The sequence below is a fragment of the Thermobia domestica genome, chromosome 8 (assembly GCF_964235325.1).
Source record: "Thermobia domestica chromosome 8, izTheDome1.hap1.1, whole genome shotgun sequence".
In the NCBI taxonomy this organism is placed as follows: Eukaryota; Metazoa; Arthropoda; class Insecta; order Zygentoma; family Lepismatidae; genus Thermobia; species Thermobia domestica.
Genome location: NC_137461.1, coordinates 255852503 through 255878917, shown reverse-complemented (window position 1 = coordinate 255878917; position 26415 = coordinate 255852503). Strand labels below are relative to the sequence as shown.

General features: G+C 37.7%; 2 protein-coding genes across 2 annotated transcripts in view; one reads left to right on the top strand and one right to left on the bottom strand.

Annotated features, from left to right (window-relative positions):
- LOC145693559 (26S proteasome non-ATPase regulatory subunit 1-like) overlaps window positions 1–26415 on the bottom strand; it is a 756631-nt gene that overhangs the window by 583044 nt on the left and 147172 nt on the right. The gene's annotated exons all lie outside the window — the stretch shown is intronic.
- Window positions 15383–26415, top strand: part of 5-HT2A (5-hydroxytryptamine receptor 2A) — a 102930-nt gene continuing 91897 nt past the window's right edge. The window contains exon 1 of the mRNA XM_081769648.1: window positions 15383–16765. Coding sequence (XP_081625774.1) covers window positions 15931–16765 — 835 coding nt within the window. The 5' untranslated portion in view covers window positions 15383–15930. The remainder of the gene's footprint in view (window positions 16766–26415) is intronic.

Genomic DNA, 26415 nt, shown 5'->3' with positions numbered 1-26415 from the left:
ACATTTACCCCAAAAATACATATGCCCTGTATACCCTTATTTATTGAGCACTAATTCTGGGACCATGTGGGATGAAGAGCACTAATTAAGCACTAATTATTTATACCGTTTAATTTGAATTTTGAAACAACTTTTAGAAAGCGTGAAGTTGGCCCAACCATCTTAATAATCACTATATCTCGAGAATAAATTGAGCACTAATTCTGCGATCTTGAGCACTAATTAGCACTAATTAAGCACTAAATCTTGACATAAATTTTTTTGTATTTCTACGATGTGGTTGGGCCAACTTCACGCGCTGACTACTTTATGGACTCCCTGTATTATCTACGTACCATAGAGGAGAATGATCAAAACTGGTGTTTGTTTCCTTTTCATTGATCGCCAATTAACAACTGCATACAATGTTGTGTATGAACACGAAGTAATTTCTAATTTTCAGTAATTTATTTTACAATCCTAAAACCCATAGAATGATGTTCATTTTTTTTTTTTTTTTTTTTTACTTAACACAAATTATCGTACATTATTGTCCTCAAAAGCCATAATATCTATTTGCTTCGACTCACAATTCAACTTCTGAATCACCACAGTATGTATTCAACAAATTGTTTCTTGTCCCAATGCTACTCTCAACAAACATGCGTTTTTGGTATGCAGTTATATGTAAAGAAGCATTTTTTAAAAATGTTTTTCAGTGGTAAAACTTTAGGAGATGCTAACACAGATTGCCGTGGAATGTGAGCAACATACATTCATGATCTGGAATCCAATCTGAGATTCCTACACGAAAGAAATAACGTAACCCACGTAATTATGATAGAGACTGAACTATCAGTCTGTGTTCGTAACTTTAACTCCTAACTTTTACACCCATACAATGCAGCTGAAAGATTTTTTTTTTTTTTTTACAGCTTATTACAGACTAGATATATCAGATTACAAAAAAAAGAAGAAGAAGAAGACAAAAATGAGTTCTCTGAATGTAAATGATGAGAACACATTTCAAATGTCCTAGAAGGGAAGTAAGACTGGTATCCACGTGGGAGGAAAATGACTTTTTCTTTCAAAAACAATCGAATTCCGCGAACCGTTCCCCACCCTAATCTCTGTCAATGGATAGCGTGAGGGAGTTTACGACAAATTAAAGCCATCAACATTGTTCGGCGAAATCCGCCTGTGCTACCAATTGCACTTATTCTGCTCAACTGTGCGTGTGGACCAGAGAGAAGGGGCAGGCCTTGCTCTCTATATATACAACAGATTCTCTTCCTGTCAAACATGGGATTCTACGCAGAGTTGCTATCTAATATTACATAAATTTCTCTAAGAAGTATCCACATGAACAGCTAAACTTGTATTTCTCTTTAGATGCATGTAGCTAAGGTTTTATGTATAACCAGTGGCGTATTTAGGATTTTGTTTCGGGGAGGGCTTCGTTAACTTTCGGGGGGGCTTTGCCTGAAAATGTGAAAATTCTGCAAGATATTTCATATATTTTTACTATAGTAAGTAAGATTTCGGGGGGGCTTAAGCCCGGAAGCCCTCCCCCTAAATACGCCACTGTGTATAACCATAGGTTGATACTCTCGTACACCAGAATAGTTCCTCGAATACTCATATGAATATGGCCCTGGATTCGCTTCCCGTGCAAATGTAGCTATTGACCAGGAGGGACTTCTCAATTTATAGTTCATTTCAAAACATAACATCCTGGTAGATTAAAGGAGATGGATAATTAACCCTTAAGTACTCGCGCAGGGTGTTCACAGACCCCCAACCAGGTAACTTTTGTGTTGCTAGTCAGAAATCCTGATGAAAAAATATATAAAAATGTCTCAAAACGAGTTCAAAAAATCTAATTGCACCAAATACTTCTAAAAAGATGTTTAGATTTATGCTACATTGTCTTAATTATTTAAAAAAAATATATTTTTATTGTAATAAAACTAATATCAATTTGGGGATCTACTGGACCCCCCCTCGCGAGTACTAGTGTTACAAAAAGGGCGCGAGTACTTACGGGTTAATGAAATTGAATGCCTGTAGAATAATTGCTCGAATAAGAATGTGGAAGAACATATGAAAATCCCAAGAGAACTCACTGTCCACCACAAACTCTCATGTCGTGGGAAGCTTCTTTATGGCTATAAGATTAGAAGCTGCGCCTGTGGTATGAGAGACCTGAGTTCCATTCCCGGTGCGAGCTTAGCGTAACGAGAAATCCGAATCACATGTAGGTCCGCGTTCCATGTAGCTTCGGTGCTGAAAGGGACGCTACCCTCCAAATCAAGCAATCCAATCAATCAATCAATCAATCACATGGCGTGGGATCGAAACAAATGCCACTTACATCAGAGGTGATCGCTATACCACTGAGCTAGTATGTCTTTTCCGTCTCAAAGCAATTCATAGAAATAGCACGTGTATAAAAAGTAATCTCTAATTCAATATTTACTGTAATGGTATATTTTTTTTCCCGCGTCTTGAGATTGAGTTCAACATTTGGCCCAGAAACTAAAACACTAAAGAACTGGACATGTAGTTCTCCATGTATTTTATTTCCCACAAAACTGAAAGTTAGATAAGAAATCTGTTTTTATCTATCAGCATTTCGTTATGTCTCATTACGATGATAAAACTACTTTATGGATCCCAAAAAATATCACGACACGTCTTCACATGGTGCAAGATTTTATTTTTATGACATGTCATCACATGGTAGAAGATTTTATCATTAAAAAAAAAAAAAAAATCCCAAAAGAGAGAGAATGAAATTTAACCATACTATTTTAATACTTTCTTTTAGAATTGCCCGTGAGACGAGAATTGAGGCAATCTCGTAAGTATATATCGTGAAACTGATGTGTTGCCTCGAAAAATGTATCAGATTGTATTCAAAGAGCTATCTAATCACTAAAATTCTGTTTAGCTCAAGCTTCCGTCTTTTAAACGAACGAATACGAATGTCATTCACTTGTAGGGATTGGGAGTGAGATAGGGAGGTAAAGAAAGAAAGTAGTAGATTTGGCTTAGTAAAGAAAAAATAATTATTAAAAATATGCTTTCTTTAGAATATAACAAATAAATCGTATTAACAAGCAGACTATTCTATTTTCATGAAAGTTAGTTTTTAAAAAATAGTTAAACATGAGTAGAGAAAATCATGAACACTCTCCTCTAAAAATAATCAATTTATATATATATATATATATATATATATATATATATATATATATATATATATATATATATATTTCCATATATTTCATTCACATGTACACTAATGTTCGAAATTATTTTCGCATGTCTACAAGTATGTTGTTGTTGTAATATAATTTGATAACGAATTCGCCCGGTATTTCTTATAATGTTAGTATGTATATAATGGGCAAAGACACATATGTAGCAAATTTCATGTCAAAAGAGTAGTAAGTAAGAACGATAAAACGAAAATAAAACTTTCTTGTTCATTTAGCAACATTTTGTTTTACTCATTCTAATATTGGTTTCTTTTCCTATGAAATTTACCACAAATATTCATTTCCCGATTATACACATAGTATCAGTATTAAAAGTACCCTGCAAAATCATTATCAAATTATATTCTTACAAGAAGACAATTATAGATATGCGACAATCATTTTGGACACGAGTCTCTGTACATCAATTTTATCTAAAAATACACTTTGTTTATTGTTACGTATATATTTGTATTGTAACAACAAAGCAATTTTTGCCTCATTATTTACATTAAAATTTAACTGAAATATTGTTAAAACCGACGGCCTCATTCAAACTTGTAACATTCAAAGTTAATTAAAATTAGAAATTAGACAACAATAAGATCCCACTTTGCATTAAGTCCGCTGGCAAAACTACAAAATATTACATTCCTTGAACAGTGCACAATTTACATTTTACAGATTATTAAAATATAATTATTCACTAATACACGTTATTGTGATAAGCCTCACAACAGCATCCTCAAACCTTCGTCGAGATTACAAACAAAAGATCTCCAGTTCCTTACCAGAGGGTAGCGTTCCCAAAACTGATGCAACGTTCCCTCTTTGTACTGCCATGCTGATGCGTTGCAGTAGAAATGAGGTTGCTCTAGCATCTCCTGACGATAAATGAATGCGATGACCAACTTCTTTTATAAAGTTAAGGCCTTCGGGACCCCATGAACCACCCGATTCGACAGCTATAGCGACAAAATGATATTTGTCGAGTAAATTGCTATATTTCCTGCGCTTTTCTGTTTCCCGGCGAGCAGCCACGTTGCCAGCTTGTGCTGAGGAAGAATGTATATTTGAAGGGGCGAAGATGTCGGAACAAGTAAAATCCCATAGAAGTGCTTTTCCTTTCTTCCACGGTATTAGAGTCATACCATCTGGCCTCTTGCCGTCTGCACGACTGCATCCCAACGGTTCACATATAGAAGGAACTCCTGCTGAAATTAGTGCCCTCATGATAATGTCGTTGACGCTGGAGTGGCGTGAATGTCTGCCCGCACTATTGGCACAGGAGAGTCCATGAAGGCCCTTCTTGTCTACGACACTTCTACAGGCAGGACATCTGTGTTGCTCGCAAACATCTGCTCCCAAACGCAGTGCACTGGCAATTCGAAAACTGTCATTGGGAAGATGTAATCCTAAAGAAGGTGACGGGATAGCATGGAGCCAAGCGCCTGCTTCTGGAGATTATGTAGCTAGAAGTCTGGCCTTATCTTCTGGGTTATCGGATGACTGAAGCAGAGCTGAAAAGTGATGATTTATAAGAGGATCGTCCCAAGAGGATTGTAGTCCTCTCTTATCAAGGTCAGGGGGATCTGATCCCACTATAGATGACCACTTAGCAATGCTATCGTTGACATCCGAATCCGATACTAGGCTAAGATCTTGTTGGAGAATGGTCTCGATCAATGTATATGAAAGCGCTTCCCTTGCTTTTCTTTTGTCATGCATGCATTTTTTTATATTAAGTTTATTTTTTTAATTTATTTTGTTTGTAATTTAAAAAGAAACTATGTTTTCTTTTATATATTTTTTCAAATGTTCTGTGAAAAATAGTGAAAATCTTAAATTTTGTTCGAACCTGTCACGGTAACTGCTGCGTATCAGATAAATCTTGCTTCACTCAACCTAATATGGTAAAGTTGGGGCAAACGGACAGGGGGGCAAACGGACATGTACTAAGAAAATTAGTTGCTACAAAAATACAGAGTTTCCAATCCTGAGTCAGCCATAGTGTGTGAGCAGTGACAGTTGTGTAGAAAACAGGTGCACAGCAAGAAACTAAAAAAAGTCTGTGTTGTAGTGTACAAGAGCAAAAGAAGAGAAGAACTAGAAGAAAGGTAAGTTGTACAGAGTACGGTTATATAATTAATATATTGTATCTTAAGCTATAAGTACGTAAACACAAGGCAACAGGTGAAGTGCTTTATAGTTAGCGTACAACGCGGGAAGAAGTAACCATGCACAACAACTCCCGCAAGTATCTGCTACCTGTTGAGGAAAATCATAAGTACATGCTTAGGTCATTGATGTGGGGCAAACGGACATAAGCTTTGAGGGGCAGACGGACAGCTGTATTTTCCGTTATTTTCCAAGGAGAAAACTAGGCGTTTGTCAGGAAAATACCTGTAGCTTGTAAGTATATCATTTGAAATAACGAAGCAATATATTTAGGAACATTTTGATTTCGTTACAGAAATGGTTCGTCAACGAGAACGAAATACAGAGAGATGCAAGTGGGATGAAAATGCAATGTTAGCTGCCGTACAAGCTGTGAGGAAAGATAAGATGCCTCTTTCAACTGCTGCCAAAACGTTCAACGTGCCTCGTAATTCAATAAGAAGACGAGTGTTCGCGAAGGACGCTATTCCTAAATTTGGGCAACATACAATGTTTTCGAATGACATAGAGAGCCAGTTAGAAAAGCATCTCCTTGAATTAGACAACATTGGTTATGGGTTAACTATTGAAGAATTGAGAAGGCTCGTGTACAGATTTGCTGTAGTGAATAATTATAATCACCCATTTAATAGTGACACTCAAATGGCTGGAAGAGACTGGGTTAGGGGTTTCCTGTCGCGGCACAAGCAACTTAGTCTTCGGGTGGCAGAGGGCCTATCATTTGCAAGAGCAAGACATGTAACTAGAGAGAATGTGCAACACTTTTATGACAACCTCTCTAATTTGATGGAGCGATATAACTTAGTGAATGAACCAGGCAAAATATTTAATTGTGATGAGACTGGTCTTCAGCTAATATACAAACCAAAAAAACAAATTTCTAAATGTGGGAAACGCGACGTCATATGTCAAACAACAGGGGAGAAGGGGGAAACTGTTAGTGTAATGGCGTGTGTGTCAGCAGCTGGTCAGTATGTTCCACCATTTGTAATCTTTAAAGGACAAAGAATGAAAGAGGACATCTTGATGCACGTGCCTCCTGGTAGCAAAGTAGTACTATCGGAGAGTGGATATATGAAGTGGGAAAAATTTTCGCAATTCATAGATCATTTTATTCACCATAAACCACCTGGGGATGTTATTCTTATACTAGATGGACATAGATCGCACTCGACAGATGTAACAACCCTAGAAAAGGCTGTTGCAAACAAAATTCATATGCTTTGTCTTCCTCCCCACAGTTCACATGTACTTCAACCATTGGATGTGTCTTTTTTTTGCACCTTTGAAATCATATTATAATGACGCATGCCGTACTCATGTGCGACGATTTCCTGGGAAGGGAATAAGCAAAACTTCGTTTGGAGCAATTTTAACGGAAGCATGGAATCGTGCGGCAACAGTTGGAAATGCTTCACATGGATTCACGAGTTGTGGAATATTTCCTTTCAACCCCAACAAACTTTCGGATCATGTATTCGCCCCGTCAACCGTTTATTCTACACCAGTCTCCGCTGCAGAAGCAAATACAACCATACATCCTGCACCACTAACTGCTACACAGGCTACACCAGTGTCTACATCACCCACAGCTACACAGGCTAATGCAGCGTTGGATCCAACACCATCGTCTTCAAGCCATGATCATACAACGATGCATCTTCACTCAACTCCACCTTCGGCATCTTCATCCGTCTGTACCGACCAATCCTTTGCGGATCAATCAAGATTAGAAGGAGTTACTTTCGCATCACTGAGTCCTCTTCCTAGTACTTCAGGCACATCTGCAACAGGTAGGGTACGTCGCACAGGATCATCAAGAATCTTGACTGATCAGAATAATATACGTGACCTTAGAGAAAAGAAACGAAAAACTGTCTCTTCCAAGTCATCGATGAAGAAGAAATCTAAAGTGGAGGTGGACTTACGCAACATTTGTTGTGCGTGCAGAAAAGCATATACCGAAGGTGAAAACTGGGTCCAATGTACCACATGTTCGTTTTGGTTTCATGTAAACTGTTTTACTGACGGTGATGATCCTTTTTTTGCATGTAATCAGTGTAAAATAGATTCTGATGATTAGATATGATGATGTCCGTTTGCCCCAGCACTACTGTCCTTCTGCCCCTTATATGAGGGGCATACGGACACTTTGAACCACTAGGTATTTTTGGTAATTCTTTGAAATTGACATGTCCTAAATTATATGTTCCAGTGTCAATGTATACCTCTATGATGTAAGTTTACTTTGCTTTGTGTTTTCCATTTTAATTGTTTCAAATATATATGATATAACTGAAAATATGCTTATGGTGTCCGTTTGCCCCAGCTTTACCATAACTATTCTCAAAACCATTTTTAAAAAATATTTTATGAAAAGTTATGAAAATTTGAATTTTTTTTTCGAACCTGTAATGTTAACAGCTATCTACTAGATAATCCTGCTTTACTCAGGCTAATAACTTTTCAAAATCAAATTATTTTTTAAACGTCTCATAAAAAATCGTGAAAATCTTAAAAAGTTTGTTGTAATTTTTAATGTAAATCGATGTAACAGATAATCCTGCTTTACTCAGGCTGACTGTTTCCAAAATCAAAACTTTTTTTTTTTCAAAATGTTCTATGAAAACTCGTGAAAATCTGATATTTTGTTCGAACTTTTATTGTTTACCGCTGTCTACTAGATAATTCTGCCTCACTCATGCTGATAACTATTATCAAAATCAAAACTTTAAAAATATATACATACATAAAAATATATAAAAGCAACAATAAAATATTGTGTTGAGGCCCAATTCATGACATTCGGCAAAATTTCTATCATTATATGATCTTCGGAAATGAGTTAAACTGAGGTTGCAAGATCTGAGGACATAGGTTAAAAAAAAAAAAAAAAAAAACTTAATACAAGAGGTTTTTTTACTGCTTACGTTAGTATTTGCAGGGTTGAAAGATCGTCAGTATTTTTCGGGCTATGAAAATATGACAAGTATGTGGTTTGAAAATCAGATAAGTAGTACCGTATTTGTTTATTAAAAAAAAAAAAAAAAATTGCAATTCATGCCATACACCATTTTGAAGTTATACTTCCAAGCCGTGTCTAAAACTGTCGGGAGTTCAAGAAGTCCTGGTATGTAATAGTTGGCGTAAAAGAACATTTGGTTTAGCAATAAAAGTTTACAGGTTACCACAAAACTCATCAAATGAAACATTCAATATTTACGTGGTGCACAGGCAAACAGTTAAGTCAACCGCAATGTTTTCTGCTTCTCCTCAATACAAACGAACACCGTGTTGCACACATGTGACAAATCTAAAAACTGACTAATGAGGGTGTAAAAGAGAATAGGATCAACGTGGAGTAACATATTTTTGTATGTTTTTTTTTTTACGTTGTAAGAAGCAACGAGAAGAAATAAATATATCAGTATTTGTAACAAACATCATATTTACAATAGTATTAAAATAGTTAACGCTAACAACACCTGCTGTGTTTAGCTTTCTTGTAATTATTTCCCATTAAAAAGATAATAACTTGCTGCTCCTTATAACACAGGGATAATAGCATTTGAGTCGAGCTGGGAGTTTTAATTTGGATAACTAACTATTCACGAGTTGAGGTAACTGGTTCAAAACGTTTCATATGTGTGGAGTGATTTTGCATAATGGAAGAGTATTCGCTAATTACTCCCAATTTAAACACTGCAGGTTTTAGAAGTCCACAAAATATAGATTCTGTCTTTCATAACCTCGGTGTTCAATAAGAATATCAAGCAAAAATTACCTCATCTCTCTCAGAACACCATTTATTCTCAAACGTACCGTAAGGAGAAACTGTTTTACCTTTCTAAAAAATATCTCCAAATCGACTTTTCTGTTTTCCACATTACTTTTCCAACATTTCATCATTGCTTTTCTGTTCGAACCAGATGATTATTTTCACATTCAAAATCTAAGTAAATCTTTTTGTCTCTCATTGTTTAAATCCGAACAATACTATGTAGCAAAACATTCTCACTCTTTCTTATTTTATTTGGAGAATTGTTCATAGTTGCTTTAGCAATTCATATACTCACTTTAATTTATCATTCAAAATTCCTCACTTTAATATGAGGGCTGTTCAATAAAGAACGACGAGTTTCATCTACAGTACATTCATTTATTCATTTTAATATTTGTGGTGATCTTCAAAACAGCCTCATTTGAGTAATGCACTTGTTCCTGCGTTTCCCCTGATCGTCAGTGATATGCTGGAAGCCTTTTCAAAAAGTAGTATCTACGAAGTCCTGACTCCTTGGTTTAATAATGAAATGCGAAGGCATTTCTTCAAAGTAGGTAACAGAAAGACGCCACACATTGTCAATTCTGGACAATACGGGGGTAATTACGAAAGTTTTTAGATACGCATTGTTGTGGCACAGTATTTGAATTCCAACAATTGCGTTCGGTAGTGGTATCCAGAGCGAAGAAGCGAAGCAAGTTTCAACTAGCCTCGCTTATCGGCGTGGCCGTATCGCCTTCACTTGTTTGTTGATGTGAGCAGTATTCGGCTGTCTAGAATGGAGCTCGAAAGGGAACAGTCTCGGGCAATGATCCTTTACGATTTCAAAAGTGGTTTGAACGAGACACAAAGCCTTGACCGTTTGCAGGGGGCATTTGGGGACCTTGCTCCTTCCCGTGCTACAATTTTTCGGTGGTTTGGTGAATTCAGAAGAGGCTTAACATCGCTTAAAGAGAGCTGGACGTCCGACAACAGCTGCGACAGATGAAAACATTGCGCTGTGGAACAAATGATTCGAGAAAATCCTCGAACACCTTTCAAGGACATTGAATCTACAGTGAACATTGGATCGCCAGCAGTAACAAAAATTCTTCATGATCATCTTCGGCTCAGGAAGGTTTCATCTCGTTGGTTGCCTCACACTGACTGAACAGCAGAGGCGCATGCGTGTGGAATGGTGTGAAGAAATGCTTGCAAAATTTGATGGAGGCAATTCTCGACGCGTCTCTGACATTGTTACTGGTGATGAGACTTGGATCTATCAATCTGACCCTGAAAATAAACGCAGATTTTTGGGCCAGACGATTAACTGTGCTCAGGTCAAATCTTTCCACACTTTCTCGAGTCACGGCGCCCTTAGATTACCACGATTTTATGATGATGCCCCAAGTCAGAAGATAAGCGTACTGAAGATGAATACGTACGCGGGGTGTTCCTAAAAACTTACAGAGAAGCCAAATTTATCTGCCTAACTTCTTGAACCACTTGGTCCCAATAATTTTGAGGCTAGGACGTTTTTAATCATGATGATTCGCATTTTCGGCGGTTGATAACTGAAAGGAAGAGTTTTTCCGATCCATGTTTCTTAGAACTTTTTATTTCATTTGAAATACGAAATTCACCCCCTAAATTTGACACGGAGTTCATTTACACCCTGCATACTCTACTAGGGAATTATGTAAAGTTGGCTTCTCTAAGTTGTCTTTTATGATCATATTTTAGAGTATGTATTTTCTTAATTTAGTCCATAATAATCATAGGAGGATCCCGCGCGCAGCACAGGCCCGAACTGCTTAATAAAGTAGTAATTTACGACAGCTTCAGATCATTGGAGGAATCTTAGACCGCCCCCAGAATCCATCCTGGATCCGTCCCTGATATTATCACTATATTTACATGTCTGATTATGTGTTTCAGTGTATATACTGAAGCCACCGTTCATCTGGAAATTTGTTAGCTGCTGTTGAGATAATGAAAACCGTCAACAAAAAAGTGGTTGATGAAATAAAGGTAACATTATTTGAAGGTGAACATGGTGCATACATCAATAGCGCCAAATCAATAAATTACTTTCCTCTCCCGCCTGCTGTTTAATTTACTGACATTCAGTAACTAAACAAAATGTTAAATAAAAAAGACACTTCCAAAAAGGCAATTAGCTCAAGTTGTTGAGTAGCTCCCCCACCAAAATCTAATTTCTCGTAATTCCATTCAATCAGGGTGCTTTAAGTTGCTACGTGTCATGCATGATAATTGATTTTAAAACTCACCAGAGAAACTAGAAACAGAAAATGCATCGTCCGTGTTACAAAATTCTGCTCAACTGTTACTCGTACTGTCTAAAGCGTTGTGCGTAATCTAAGTGAATGAATTAATGTCATGGCGTGTAGTCTAAGCGAATGAAACGAAAGCTATGACGATATGTTGCCATATGATAAACGGGTGTAGCTAAGCAGACCCACTTCAGCGTGAGAAAGTGAACAGGTGGCGGGTAGATTGATGCGAATGTGTACAAAGACATGGCAACACCGCAGTCATTCATTTGCTAACAGTGATTAAAGGGAACTTCGAGCGCCCCCTTCAAACACTATTAAGTTTGTCTTACGCTTTAGTTTTAGTTCACTAAGCGTAAGAGTGAAGCGTTTAGAGTAATAGAGACTGAATGGTAATGTCGTTTCTGTCTCATATTTGGAAGATTTAAATTTTCCTGATTATACCTTAAAACAATGGAAAGTGCGTCATTGTTAGAAGTGTGTGTGTGTAAGGGGCGGATCCAGGGGAGGCGATCACCCCCCTCCTCCCGAGAAGAGGAAACTTTCTTATTTTATATATATAATTAAAACCCATCCCAGAGTTTGGAACCTTTAAAAGTAGCTCTAAGTAGCAGTATTACAACCCACCGCCCCCCAGAAGTCCGTCCTCGATCCGTCCCTGGTATGTGTCACCGTCAGATGAACACAAATACAAACAGACACAGTCTGTAAATTAACAGTATTCTTTTTAACATGCACAGTACATAAATTCTAGTTTAGTTTAGAGTAAGATTTCCTAGCCACCCAAGAGATTATAAAGAATATTAGCCTACTAGCTACTAAAACCAAAGTTATAGAAAAATCTAAAGAATTGAAGATGGTTTAACTATAATATACTTCTTGTGGCTCTGTAATGTGTTCTTCGCTGCTGTGTGAGCTTTAAAATGTGTTCTTCCTGGTTGCATTCGTCTTGTGGGCTCAGTGCTGTGTTTTTCTTTGTACGTAATTAGTTGTGGGAAGTAGGTGCTATTTATGGTTTTGGTATGTGTGCTGAGGTACACGGTGGCTCAGTGGTAGACCGCTTACCTCTGGTGCAAGAGGTCCTTGGTTCGATCCCCGGCCAAGTGTTTCTCGTAGACTTCATCATGTCAGTGGGGTTTTACCGGAATACTCCCGTTTCCTCCCACATTCTCATTCTACCAATTCTTCTCTCATTCACTCGCCTTAAACCATCCGTTTCCCTTAGTCTCACAGACATGGTCGTGGGATGTTAAACTGAAAGATTTAATTTCATTTCACTTGGTATGTGTATTGTTCTTTGTATGTGTTCCTCATTGGAGCTGGCTATTATTGTTTATTATGGTGCATTATTCTTATTTCGGTTATGGGGCCGCGGTGGCTCAGTGGTAGAGCGTTCACCTCTGGTGCTTGGGGTCCCGGGTTCGATCCCAGCCCCCGCCAAGTGAACTTTGTGGTGGACAAACACCGTGTGCGTGGGTTTTCTCGGGGTTCTCTCGTTTCCTCCCACTTTCTTCATTCCACCATTTCATTCATCACTCATCATCACCGTCTCCTTTAGCCGGCCTAACCGGCATAACTGTGGGACGTAAAACTCAAAGATTCTTATTTCGGATATTTATTTCATTTTCTTATTTCGGTTATTGCTGTGTTGTTCTGTGTAAGTTTTCGCTGCATCCGTAAGAGTTGAGTTGATTTTGAGTTTAACGTCCCGCTCAGCAGCGAGGCTATATGAGACGTGGACCTACTGATTAACGTGGAATCCGAACCACATGAGCTCCCGCCGGGAATCGAACCAGGGTCTCCCACGCCAAAGGCGCGTACGCTAACCGCTTAGCCACGGATGAGCTCATGCATCCGTAAGAACGTGAAACTCAACCAATAGTGGGATTTACTAACATGATATACTGTTTATTTGTGGAAAGATGTTTGTTGTGATGCTATATTGTGTTTACTACAATTGTCTATTGCTTTGATGAAAATCGTGTTAATCCTTATAGGATTATCTTTGGATCTATCTTGAATGCAGTTTCTATACTGTTAATGCAGGGATGCAACTAAGCAACAAAATTTTACTTGCCCTAGAAAAAAGCTACTAGCCCACATCTAACAACATAAATCATTTACTTACGTTCGGTATGATATTAAATACTCGCCCGCATCGATGAACCACTCGCCCGGGGCGAGTGGTTATTTGCATCCCTGTGTTAATGGTCGATAGGAACAATATTTCATTCATGTATGTTCTTTATCCCCTAGAAACTATAAAATATCGGGTTACTGATTTTTTTTTCTGTTTTGGCTATTTCATTGATATTATTGCAGCTAAATAGTTGGTGTCCATTTATCAAAATGGATTGTATAAGTAATATGTAGATTAGGTTTCTGATTATGATATCCAGAGAGACATTCTACGGAGTTTAAAAGTTTAATCATTACCGGGTTAGCCGTACTTTTGATAATTTTGAATAGTTTGTTGCGATTCAGTCTTATATAGTGTAATTCCTAGATATTTGGTAGTAGGTTGTAGGAACATATGTTGATTGTAGATTGTTATATAAATTCTTAATGGTACCATTACCACTGTGATAGAATAATACAATCTGATTGTTTCATTTAGGATAAGGAATTGCTATACACACTAACGTTTACACTGTTTGATCTTGTTTATTTAGTCGAGTCAATGTTAAGGCTTATTGTATGCCTTTTGTTCAATATGTGGTATCATCCCCAAAAGTATTGGTTTACAGAGTGTCCTATAGTAGTGCCTTGGGGCACTCTTTTTTTCAGTTTTTATTTCTTCTGAGAGTACTGATTAATTTTGACTTTAATGGATCTTCCATTAATTAGGATTAGGATTTATATTTCTGGGTTTTCGGCAAGAAAGTTTAATGTCCATCGCGTAATGGTTGTGGTCAGTTGTAATGTATGAAGCTTGGTGGTTAGACCACTCTACAATGTTTTAAAATACAATGTCCGTTTCATGTGGGCTGAGTTCGGGACCACTATATTCAACAGGGTTCGCACCCGCTCATGCCTGCGCTCACTAACCTTCTGGCCCACAATCCACCTACAGGGATCACCCTCAATTTCCAATTGAGCCAGAGAACCAGTTTTGAGAATTTCTGTATTTGACACATCGAACAGCAAACAGTAAGCAGTCCTAACGTGGAAGAGCAATTGCTCTCTATCTATAGGTCGATTAGGGTATTTGGCAACATCTGACACTTCAGGAAAGAGGAGAACCACAAATGTAGATACAGTGAAAGCTAATGTGGACCAACACCTTGTGTGCGAACTTTCTAGACTAGTTTTGTTTCTTTACATTTCATAATTTCATCACTCGTAAGTACTACAGAGTTCACACGTAACTTTTTAGCATCAGAGTGGAAGACCAGGGTTCGATTGCCGGGCTATTGTCATTCGGATTTTGGTTTAATTTAGCCAGGATATGCGAGGCGTGGGCCTAGAGCTTAACGTGGAATCCGAACCACATGAGTTCTCACCGAAAATCGAAACCGAGTTTCCTGCACCAAAGACGCGTACGCTAATCGCAGAATCACAAAGAGGTCTTATGTGGTTCCGATCCGATGTTAAACCTTTAGAATTACATTTTATATAGCCTTCGCGCCAACGCCAAATCAACTAACCAATCAAGTATTTCATTAGGCATCGGATTCCATGTTAGTAGGTCTACGTCTTATATAGCCTGACTGCTGAACGGGACGTTAAACTTAAAAAAAAAAAAAATCTAGGAAGACAATATATTGGATTCTGACATTTGATATTTCAAAGAAACAAAGAAGGAGAAAGATGAAAAAGTTCACCACGGCCTTCTAGAACCTTCTGACCAGGATGAAGCCGGGTAGACAGGGCAATTATGTCTACACGCGTATGGGGACTAAATTGAAGAAATCGCGGAGATAATAATTAACGTGGTTTCTTCAATGACAGTTGCTTCATTGAAGACCGTGAAAAGGCGGCAATCCGTATCACAGAAGCAGCGCAAGAGACTAGGAGCTTGCAACATTTCATCTTGTATGTTCAAATCAAGTTTCGGCAGATGGAGTCTGCGCGGCACGTGATGTTAAATGAGCGGCGCGCGAGGGCACAATCCCACTGACGACAGTTAACATTCTCGGTTGCTAGTGTTACAACAATCGCACATAAGGTGATTCACAAAAACCGGTTTCCGACACGCGGTCTGTCTTCGCGCGAAATCACGTGTATTGTTTTACACATATAAAAGAATACAGAATAACCGAATGTGCTGTTACATAAATATAAAAAAATAATTACATAAATAGCATGCGTGTGGAAAATAATTTAAAAAAATATTATCAAGAAATGTGATGCTTTTTGTGTTTTGTGGATAAGAAAATAAATTTCTAGTCTTTTTTTTTTTTTTCAAATGTGAAGTGAATGTGAGTGAAACATGGTGATTAACATGAATCGCTAAATGGAAGACGTGAAGATCAACGCGTCGTCAATTAGCACAAATGTGTTGTGTAGGTTTGTGATTGGGTCACAGGATCACGACGAAAGATGTCCCGATTGGCCACTAGAGAATGCCCACGGTGGCCTAGACTGTACCCTCACTCTTGACGATGATACACTACCAACAAATACAAGTACACACACGTCTCAAAATGCGGTAATACACACATGCACGGCAAACTTGCCGCTATGCAAAACATGCCCCCTCATTCCTGACCTACAGTTTCACTGGCAAGATTTTTTGAGCCAGGTGTGGCCTGATGGATTGTCTTTTTGGACCAAACTTCCACAAGCCGTGTTCGATGCGCTTAACTTAACGGAATGCACGCGGGAAATGTCTTTGCAATGTCCCAAACAACAATGTAACAATGAAAACTCCACAACAACGGTGCTAGAAGATTTTGTTTCTCTATGTGACAACGTCACAGAGACCTTCTTGTGTGTACTTCAACCACAACCATGCAGTGATCTCACAGACTACTTAGATCCCGAGACTAACTTATCAGCAACGGTGTTGTGGACAGAGGGGACCATTAACAGCAGCACGAATATAAGTAATTTAACGGGACCGATTTTGCCCAACGGAGGAACTGTGGACCCATCGTATGACTGGTCATTTTTATTTGTAGTGGTGTTTATCATTGCCGGCGGGATCGGCAATATCCTCGTGTGTCTGGCGGTCTGTCTTGAAAGGCGACTTCAAAATCTCACCAATTACTTTCTGCTATCACTGGCCATTGCGGATCTTCTAGTTAGCCTATTCGTCATGCCTTTAGGTGCTATACCAGGCTTTCTAGGTGAGTCCTCGCCTTATTATGAAATAAAGTTTACCCCTACTACCTTCAATATTTTAAATCTTACTATTTAAAAAAGAAGTGGAAATGTGTATTAACAAAAAAATGCGATGTGTGTGTGTATATATACTTGCTGTATATTGTTACAAAATAGTTATCTATCTTGTTTCTTAATTATTGACTGATTTTGAGTTTCGACCTAAGATCTGACAGGCACCATTTATTTTATTTGATCTGAGTTTACAGAATCCGGGGATCTTCCAGTGTGCAACTCTACCATTTTTAATAATATACTTTCTAAACTTAATCTAAAATACTTTGCACAATACACTTGCTGAATTAATCTAAATGGTGCACTGGAACATATGCATTATTCATCTCTCAGACTCTTCGCTACGTAATAGTAATAATGATAAAGCAGTAAATAAAAATGAAACAAAGGTCCCACGTTTATACTTTTCAGACTAAAGGAGACGGGCGTTTAATGAAAGTGAATGATTACACAAAATTAGTGGAGTGAGAATGTGGAAGGAAACGAGAAAACCTACGAATACAGTGTTGTCCACCAAAGAATCTCATGCCCTGGGATGAACAAGAGCCCCCTCGCACCAGAAATGATAAAGCAGAGAAGAAAAAAATATGAAATCAAGATGAAGCTCTCTCTAAAGTGGCCTGGTATGTAGTTACTTCTTTTCACAAACAACTTTCTTGCATGCTCTGCTAAATTTTGAATGACATCAATAGGTAAAAATACTACGGGATGGATATAACCTCCATTTATAACAGAGATTTCCAACTCCCCGTCCTTGTAATGATTCGTTCGAGGCAAGGCTGTATAGGACAAAATCTTTAAAGTGAGATCTGAAACAATCTAGTTGGATGCTCTCATTACGAATCGAACCCGGAACCTCGTACACCAAAATTTAACCATACGGCCATGAATAAGATCTTTTGTCTGTGATGGAAACACACCGATATAAACTGAGCAAGACTAGCGAATTACACTTTATAAATGGAAACTAGAGAACCACGGGAACATACGAGAAAATCCGAAACTTCATTTCCTCGGGAACGAAGTAAAATACGCAAACTGCCTCCAGAAATTAGGGTAACCATTTGACAAAACTTTAAAAAGCGAAAACATTTATAGATTTCAGACAAAGATTTATAGTACTTAGCAAATCTCTTAATAGAGGCACGGTGGCTTAGCAGTAGAGCGTACGTCTCTGATTTTACAATCTCCGATTTGATTCCAGGCCATGAAAGTTTGTGGGGAAATATCCTTGTCGGTGGATTTTCTCGGCGTTTTCCGGTTTCCTTCTACATTCTTATCCAATCCATTTTTTAATAATTTACTTTCATTAAATCATCCGTCTTTAGCTAAAGGGCACAATTGTGGAACGTTAATTAAAAAAAAAAAAAATCTTAATGGTAAAGCCGAGGAATTATGAGATACTAAACTTTCACCTAGCGATCACTGAAATATTTTCTTTCCCTGGCGCTTACAGCTACGTGTATTGCATTTCCTTCGAAATTGAAAATTGCAACAATAATATATATTAGCAATTACTGACCCCCACACATATCTATTCATATAAATGCAAAAGAGGACATGTCAGGGCAGAAAACGTCTGGCAACCCTACCAGGAACAGGATCGCCTGGTAATATTAACGTGACACTCACTGCGGTTTGTCCAACAATTTTAAAATTAACACACTGTTAAAGTTAATTACCATAATGTCAAGGGGGTTTCGATTTCCTAATATCTGGACGTTAAACTGAAAGATTTTAATAAGTTTGTCATTTTACAAAATTCTTAGTTACACAGCTCTCAAGCGTATTTAGTACTTGTGACAAGGGGCTTACTATATTAGAGTTCACTAAACACAGATATTTCAGTTTCGTCCAAAATTAACTTTAACATCGATGCTGTTGTGCAATCGCTAACTGATTTTAGTATAAAGTGACTCTATTCAACATTGATTATGTTCACAACTCTGAACCTTTCTCTCTTCCTTATGGAATACTCAAGAAACCTACTATTAGGATTAGATTTCTGGACTTTCGGCATCTGTGGCCATGTTAGCCCGTCACGTAAGCGTTACTCGGTGATGACACTATCTAAGGAAAGGGAAGGAAGGAAGCGGGTTGGGACATGTATGTTAGGTAAATGAAGGAAACCTCACTAAGGATGGCTGGCTTGAAAAACCTTTTACACTTTTCCGACCGAGTGTCCCCACCGGGAGTCGATCCCAGGAAGGACCCATTATTAACGTGGCTTCGAACCACGACTGAGTTGAGAGTCCGGTGAAGTTGGTGAGTGCACAAATATCATGGAAGATCAATACTTACAAGGTACGCTGCTCTTCATCGTATTTTGTATCTAAGAAAGTTGGCTTACAGAATTACGCTACCGATTCCGCTCTTACAACATCGGAATTTAACATGTTTTATATTACTAAACCTTATAATACAAACCAATCATAAGAAAGAAAAATATAAATCTCTAGAATTTAATTATTCGCCGCTTCTAAACTCAAACGTAGAAATTTTGCTTCATTTTAAGCAGGTTTTCCATCTAACCCCTCACTATAATGTTGGGTAGGCCTATATTAGTAAAATGAAGAAGTCACGTTTAAGATTTAGGAATTAGAATTCTGGGCTTTCGGCATCTATGGTCATGTTAGCCCGTTACGTATGAAGGATGGCGTCCTTCGGCAATCGAATTATCCGAGGAAAGAAAAGGAAGACAGGATTGGGGAAGGAAAAAAACGGCCTGGGACCACCCAGGCATTTGTCTGGTGTGAATAAGGAAAACCTCACTCAGGATGGGAGGACGAAAAAAAAACTTTCTCCACAGTGTCCCCACTGGAAATCAAACCCGGGAACGCTGACACCAAGACGACAGCGTTAGTGACTATGCTACGCAGGATCACGTTACGTTTAAAAGTTGTGTCAGCAATAAACATTATTGGGAACTGTAGTGCCCTCTGAAATTGACAGTGTTTTCAAACTTATATTTATAAATCGACAGGCATGCAGAAAAAATTGTCACTAAGCGGAATTCATTTTTTTTTTTTTTAAGTTTTCATTTATAAAATGACATTTATGACCATGTTATGACTTATCAGTTATATAAAAATTTCATACGCCATTGATAAGAAAATATTTCTAACATCTTTATCGTTTTACACTTATCTTTTTAATGACTCACACAAACGACATTGCAAACTAATTTACACCATCTCAACACATCAACTTAAAAAAGAAATACCGAAGTGTGCAGCATAATTTTGTTACATTGTTAAGAATCAGGGTTGGTAAAAACCATGGTAAGTGGGTTTGAATAAATTTCCTTTATTTAGATTTCATATGGATAGAAATATATTTGTTTGGCCTTAACGGCTTTAGGCAACAACGGGGTTGGGAAGGATGGGGCCTACAGCTTAAAAGTGGGATCGGAACCAACAGTCTATCTGCACCCGAGAAACTGTCCTCTATCTGAACTTAAACGCAGGACCCCTTGGTTACAAAAGCAACTAGTCGACCGACTTATCCACGGACAACACATGATAGAAATAAACTGCACTGATCCTGCATACTTCTTAATAATTTTAAGTGTCACCTCAGGACAAAAGTACACTATTAAATAGGGAATTAGATACAAAGAATTCCTGCAAAGAATTAGATGCATTATTAAACAAATGGACAATTTCAACAGATTACACAGTACACAAGATCTAATTTATTTATCCCAAGTTAGTTCAGCGAGTCATGCATACATCGATTTAATTCAATTTGTATATCAATAAAAGAGTGAATTACGATTTGAGTTTAGTATGGCTCTGCATCATTCATACATATACATAGGGCCGGATTTAGAAGGGGGCATCGGTGCACCTGCAGCCCTCTTCATTATAAACATACGCTATCTAGAACGAGAAGCTAGCAGTGAAAATAGCAACATTTTCATAAGGATTCTGTACGATACAAGTGTCCATCATATTCAAAGAGTCCATGACCAAAGAAATTCCTGAGCTAAAGCAGCAAACTATGTATGTAAAATTATATTGATACAAAGCGCCTGTGGCTCAGTTGGTAAAGTGTTGGCTTTGCATTCGGAAAGTCGTGAATTCGATTCCCGAGACCAGGCACTGAGAATTTCCAGGGCAACTCCTCATTCACATTACATACTCCTAAAGGCATTTTAAAAATTCAAATATGCTGGTAGTTTTTGGTGCATCCCCGTTGGAAAATTCTGGATCCGATCCTGCATATATATATATCTGCAGAAAATACTTCCAAATTTCAATTCGTCACTTACATTACGTTTCCTGTATTTTTTTCGGGGGGGGGGTTACTTTTTTTTAAAGAAACCACTTGGTTTAAACAAGCCAACCCTGCGAAAATTAAAAAAAAAAACTGACTGGGTGCACCCGTAAAAGACGCAAGCATATTCCATGTTTACGCACAAGGATGAGACGCTGATAAGATGGATGATAATGGTAGAACACTTAAGTGGGAGGAAACGGGAGAGCCTCACGAAAACCCACGCACAAGGTATTTGTCCACCACAATACCCACTCAGTGGAAGCTGGGGTCATTAGTATTAAAATAAGGAGATGAACGCTACGGAATTACGATACAGATTATGCGCTAGCAGCAATTAATTATAGTAATGCACCGTAATTATCAAAACAGACACAAATACCTAATAAAAAACTGCATTAAAACAAAATCGTGCACGCCCATTTAATTTTGTGCGGAAATGCCTTTGTGCTTACTAAACTACTAATTCTATTTCGCATTAAGAAACAATGGGTTCATGGCTACGATAACAATAGCTCACCACTAGATTCCATCTGTATCAACCTAATTCATTAAAGATATTATTTACAATTACAAGGGTCTTCAAATAACATGTCACTCGTTCTCAAGAGAGCTCTCTGTTTTATGCAATCGGGTTTGTGCTATGTTGACAATTGTAGATTGGTAATAGTGTGCTTTGTACTAACTTTTCTCACTATTGTGAATATTGTCAATATCAGACGAGCTGCCCAGAAATATTCTATCAGCATATTAATTGCTTACTTTGGTAAGTAGTGGAAAACCTATGAACACATGTGCAAACTGTGCTTCTACGTCAACTGACTGTCGTATCTCCCTACGATTGTTTTATACAGTACAACCTGTTAAGTTAGTTAGCTCTCGAACTTGAACTGTTTAACTTTAGGCTGCCATTATAAAGTAATCAAATACTTCATATAGTTTGGAATTGGGTTTCCGGTAAGAGCGCAAAATGAGTTGATAAAATGTAAAATGAAAAGAAATCTAACATTCTACAGTCATGCCCTTAGGTACAATGAAAAAAAAAATGATTGTGAAAGAAATGTGGAACCAAAATATGGGAAGCAAGGTAAAGATTCCGAGCAAACTCACGAACACGATGTTTTCCATCACAAGCTCACACAACTTGAGTCGAACCAGAGATCCCTCGCACTAGAGATAACCACTCTTCCATGGAGCCATCGTTCCCCGACGGAATCATATTATTTGTACCAGAAATAAACAAGGTTTTGGAATTAAATCACTGTAACGCTCTACCATTGGAGTTACAGTGCTCTCATATTTATACAGAGGCGTACACCCAGAATTTTTTTGTTGGGACGGGTCTAAGCTTTCGGGGTCCAATACTATAGGCCACTATGTTTTTGTAGTATTCAACGGGACTATTCTGAACCTGAAAAGACGATAAATAATTGCAAAAATACTTCCCCCTTTATTTTCAGAAAAAAATGACAGGATTGTTTTTATGAGAGAAAGAGTACAGATAAAGTGCAAGATCAAATTTTTTCATGCTACATCAATCATTTCCCTGTTAAACAAGTATAATTTTATTGACAAAGTGAACAAATGCATGTTGAGTTAAGAAGTTTATTTTTTTTTTGGGGGGGGGGAGGAGGTCCAGACCTGATGGACCTTTTGTGGGTGCGCACCCACATTCTAACCTATCTTTGATATAGTTAAAGGAAACTGAAAACAATAATTGAACACACCAGCGGCGTCATTTTCTGTTTAATTTTAGGGGAAGGATTCAGGTATTGCATGTTTCATTGTCATATATCCAAGCAAAAGTCCAAGTAAGGACATGCAAATCCTGGGGGAACCTAAGCTAACTTTGGGTAAGCCTTGCCCCCCCCCCCCCACACGATTGGCGCCCATGAACACAAGACTTACAGCACTATCAACTAAAATCCATGTACTTTTTTTTTTCATTTGGTTTAATGTTCCATGATTATGCACCGAGTCTAAGGGAAACTGATTATGAGACGGATCATAATGTTGAAATGACGAAAGTGGGAGGAAACGAGAGAATTATGCAAATGGTGTTTGTCCACAACAAGGTTCACTTGGCGGGAGCTTTGAATGAATCAGGGATTCCAGTGCCAGATGTGGGCGCTCAACCACTGAGCTACCGCCTCCCCCCCCCTCTACACTAATGTTGGGTTCTTGTAAAGTATGACTAGCTCACTCGCTTTTATTGCATCAATAAGGATATTAAATTACCTACGTGTGTTCAAATTTGTACTGAAGCCAAAATCGTTCAAGTATCCGTTTAATTTCTTTAATTACTTCTTATGGAAATGTTTATTTATTTGAATAACATCAATGTTTCTAAAAAATACCAGAAGCAACTGGCATCACTCTGCAATAGTAACTTCGCTATTACACAAGGGCGTAAAACTTACACAACATTATATATATTCCGCTCGGTCTAAATGACATTATTAAAACCGAATGAACATTATCAGTCTTTCCTCTTGAAAGAATTAATACACGATCTATAAATTTCTGTTGACATTCATCTACTGCACGGGAAGTTAAGAGCCATGAGATGTTCGGACGCCAAATGGTCAGAAACAACCATTTATGAGAGGAGAATCACAGAGACAAGCATCCAACCCACCTACTACTCACAGAGGAAATGAAATGTTCTCGTAATACTTGAATTGTAGGCAATGAATCATTTCCATCCATGTTACCATTCATACAGTAGGTTATTTTTCATTTCTCCATGAATTACTACGTCGGAAACATGTATTCTTTCAAGCTCTTAGCGAATCGCACAATGTGAAAAAATATTCCTATTTGACCACAGCCTACATTGATGGAACTTGCAATCTAGCGCTCTTGAAAGCAAGATAGTGTGGTGGGGAATGGTCTATAGTGTACGAATTGAAGTAGCATGATAGCTGTGTACCCACTTACTGCACCGAGCTCATGTGGTTCGGATTCCACGTTAATCAGTAGGTCCACGTCTCATATAGCCTCGCTGCTGAACGGGACGTAAAACTCAAAAATCAATCAATCAACCACTTACTGCACCGGATTCAAGACCGAGTTGTGATTCGGATCCCACATTAATAATACAGTAGATTCTGGCTTTCATAAGCTTCGTGTTGCATAGGGACATGAAGGAAACTTTCACCTCATTTTACAGCTCGCTAGCCACATACATTCATAGCATTCCGCTCGCTAGCATTCCGTGAAATACATTCATATCCCTCATGGGTAAATGGTTAGCGTTCTGGCCTTGCTTGGGGGAGATCCTGGTTCAACTTCCCGTAAAATACGGATCCCACGTTAAACTGTCACTAACCTGGGACAAACTGTAAACGACCCGAGGGGAACGATAGCTCAGTGGTAGAGTGCTTACCTCTGGTGCGTGGGGTCCCTGGATCGATCCCCGGCCAAGTACTCCCGTTTCCTCCCACATTCTCATTCTACAAAATCTTCCACAATCATTCACTTGCCTTAATCATCGTCTCCCTTGGCCTAAAGAATATAATCGTGAGATGTTAAACTCAGAAATTTCATTTTATTTTTCATTTTCTAAACGATCTATCTATCTATCTGTGGGTATAAAATTAACTGAACAAAGCAATTAAGAAACATGCAACAAGCACATAATTTTCCCATAATAATGTTGATTACGATTGATTTTTTTTTTTTTTTTTTTTTTTTTGAGATAATGAAAAACATTCTTGAGTCTCACACGGCCAAATGACCAACAAATGTCCACAATGTCAGTCAAACGTTCCATTTTATATTCATTTCTTGTAATAAAGTCGTTTTCCCAACTTTAATTTTTTTTACTTGTAACTGCTTAAAATGATAAGTTTAAATAAATTTTGTTTAAAAAATTGTCAAATTTGAAATTTTTTAACATATAAATTGTTTAAAAAACAACTTAGGGCTGAAAAATTACAGTAAATGTGTCTTTAGAGACCAAATGAGTGTATGTGTACTTTGTACGCCACGCGCCCTATTACGTAACTTTTCCTTATGCGCCCTATTAAGGGTTAACAAATGCTTAGTAGTAAATTCTCGTATTTTATTAACTATTCCTCAATGTTTAAGTTACAAATTTTACATGAATAGTATTTGCTTAAGATCTTAAGTATGTTCATATATATATATATATATATATATATATATATATATATATATATATATATATATATATATATATATATATATATATATATACAAACAATTTAGATAATTTCAGTATTACACCGCCAAACCCAAATAGTATTTCAAGTAATTTGTTTCATAATCGATATTGGTTAATTACATACAATATTAATTCCAATATCATTGTGCCATGCATAAATTGCCATTCGTTGATTTGTAAACATTCTGAATGTGGTATTGGTATTATTTGCATTGATCAATTTACTTCATATGTAAAAACAAAATCTTTAATTGTTCTCATTTTATAACCAGGATTAGCCATTGTATCTGACCACCATGATTACTCAAATAATCCATTCACTATATACTAATTTTCACATTCATGTTTATTTACTTTCTTCGCGAGGTAAAAAAAAAAAAAAAATCATTTTTTCCCCCTTTCTCTCAATTTCACGCAATCTCAACTAGAAACACTTCTGAGGCATGCTCATAGTTAATGAACATGCATATTACGCCGGTTCACATATCTCAACTTCATAATAGTATTGACAGATTTAACTACAACTTCAAGTCTCATGATAAGTTCTCAACGTCGGTGCTGTCTGTCCTCAGATACAAAGATGACTGGCTTCGCGAAAAATACGGTACAGATACTGAGAGGGCGAGAAAGCAACGAGTCGGACAGGGGGATCTATAATTTGAAAATCACTGTTGCTATGGACATTTCATATTATGCGTATAAGCACATATGAATTTAATTATAACTTGAAATGAAAACATTAAAAATAAAAGTGCTCCTTTAGTTGATCACAGGAGAAAGACGTAGCGTCTCAGCATCGTTGGGATAACTTTAGTTCAGTCAACCTTACACGAGCTTTGAGAGGTAATTACCATCAAAGATACTCAAGATATGCGAATCTTTTTATGTATCATTCCACTGAAACCATGTAAATCTTTCAGGGAAACTTATTTTTATTTTCTTTATTAAATAGATCTTTTTTCAGGAGCGCCACAAATGAGAGGGCGCACAAGATAGAGATCTGCACGGGCCGGGCTAGGGCGGGCCGACTCTGCTATTTCTTTGGGCTGGGGTCGGGCTTGGGCGGGTCGACTCTGCTATTTCTTTGGGCCGGGCCGGGCTTGGGCGGGCCGACACTGATTTCTCTTCAGGTCC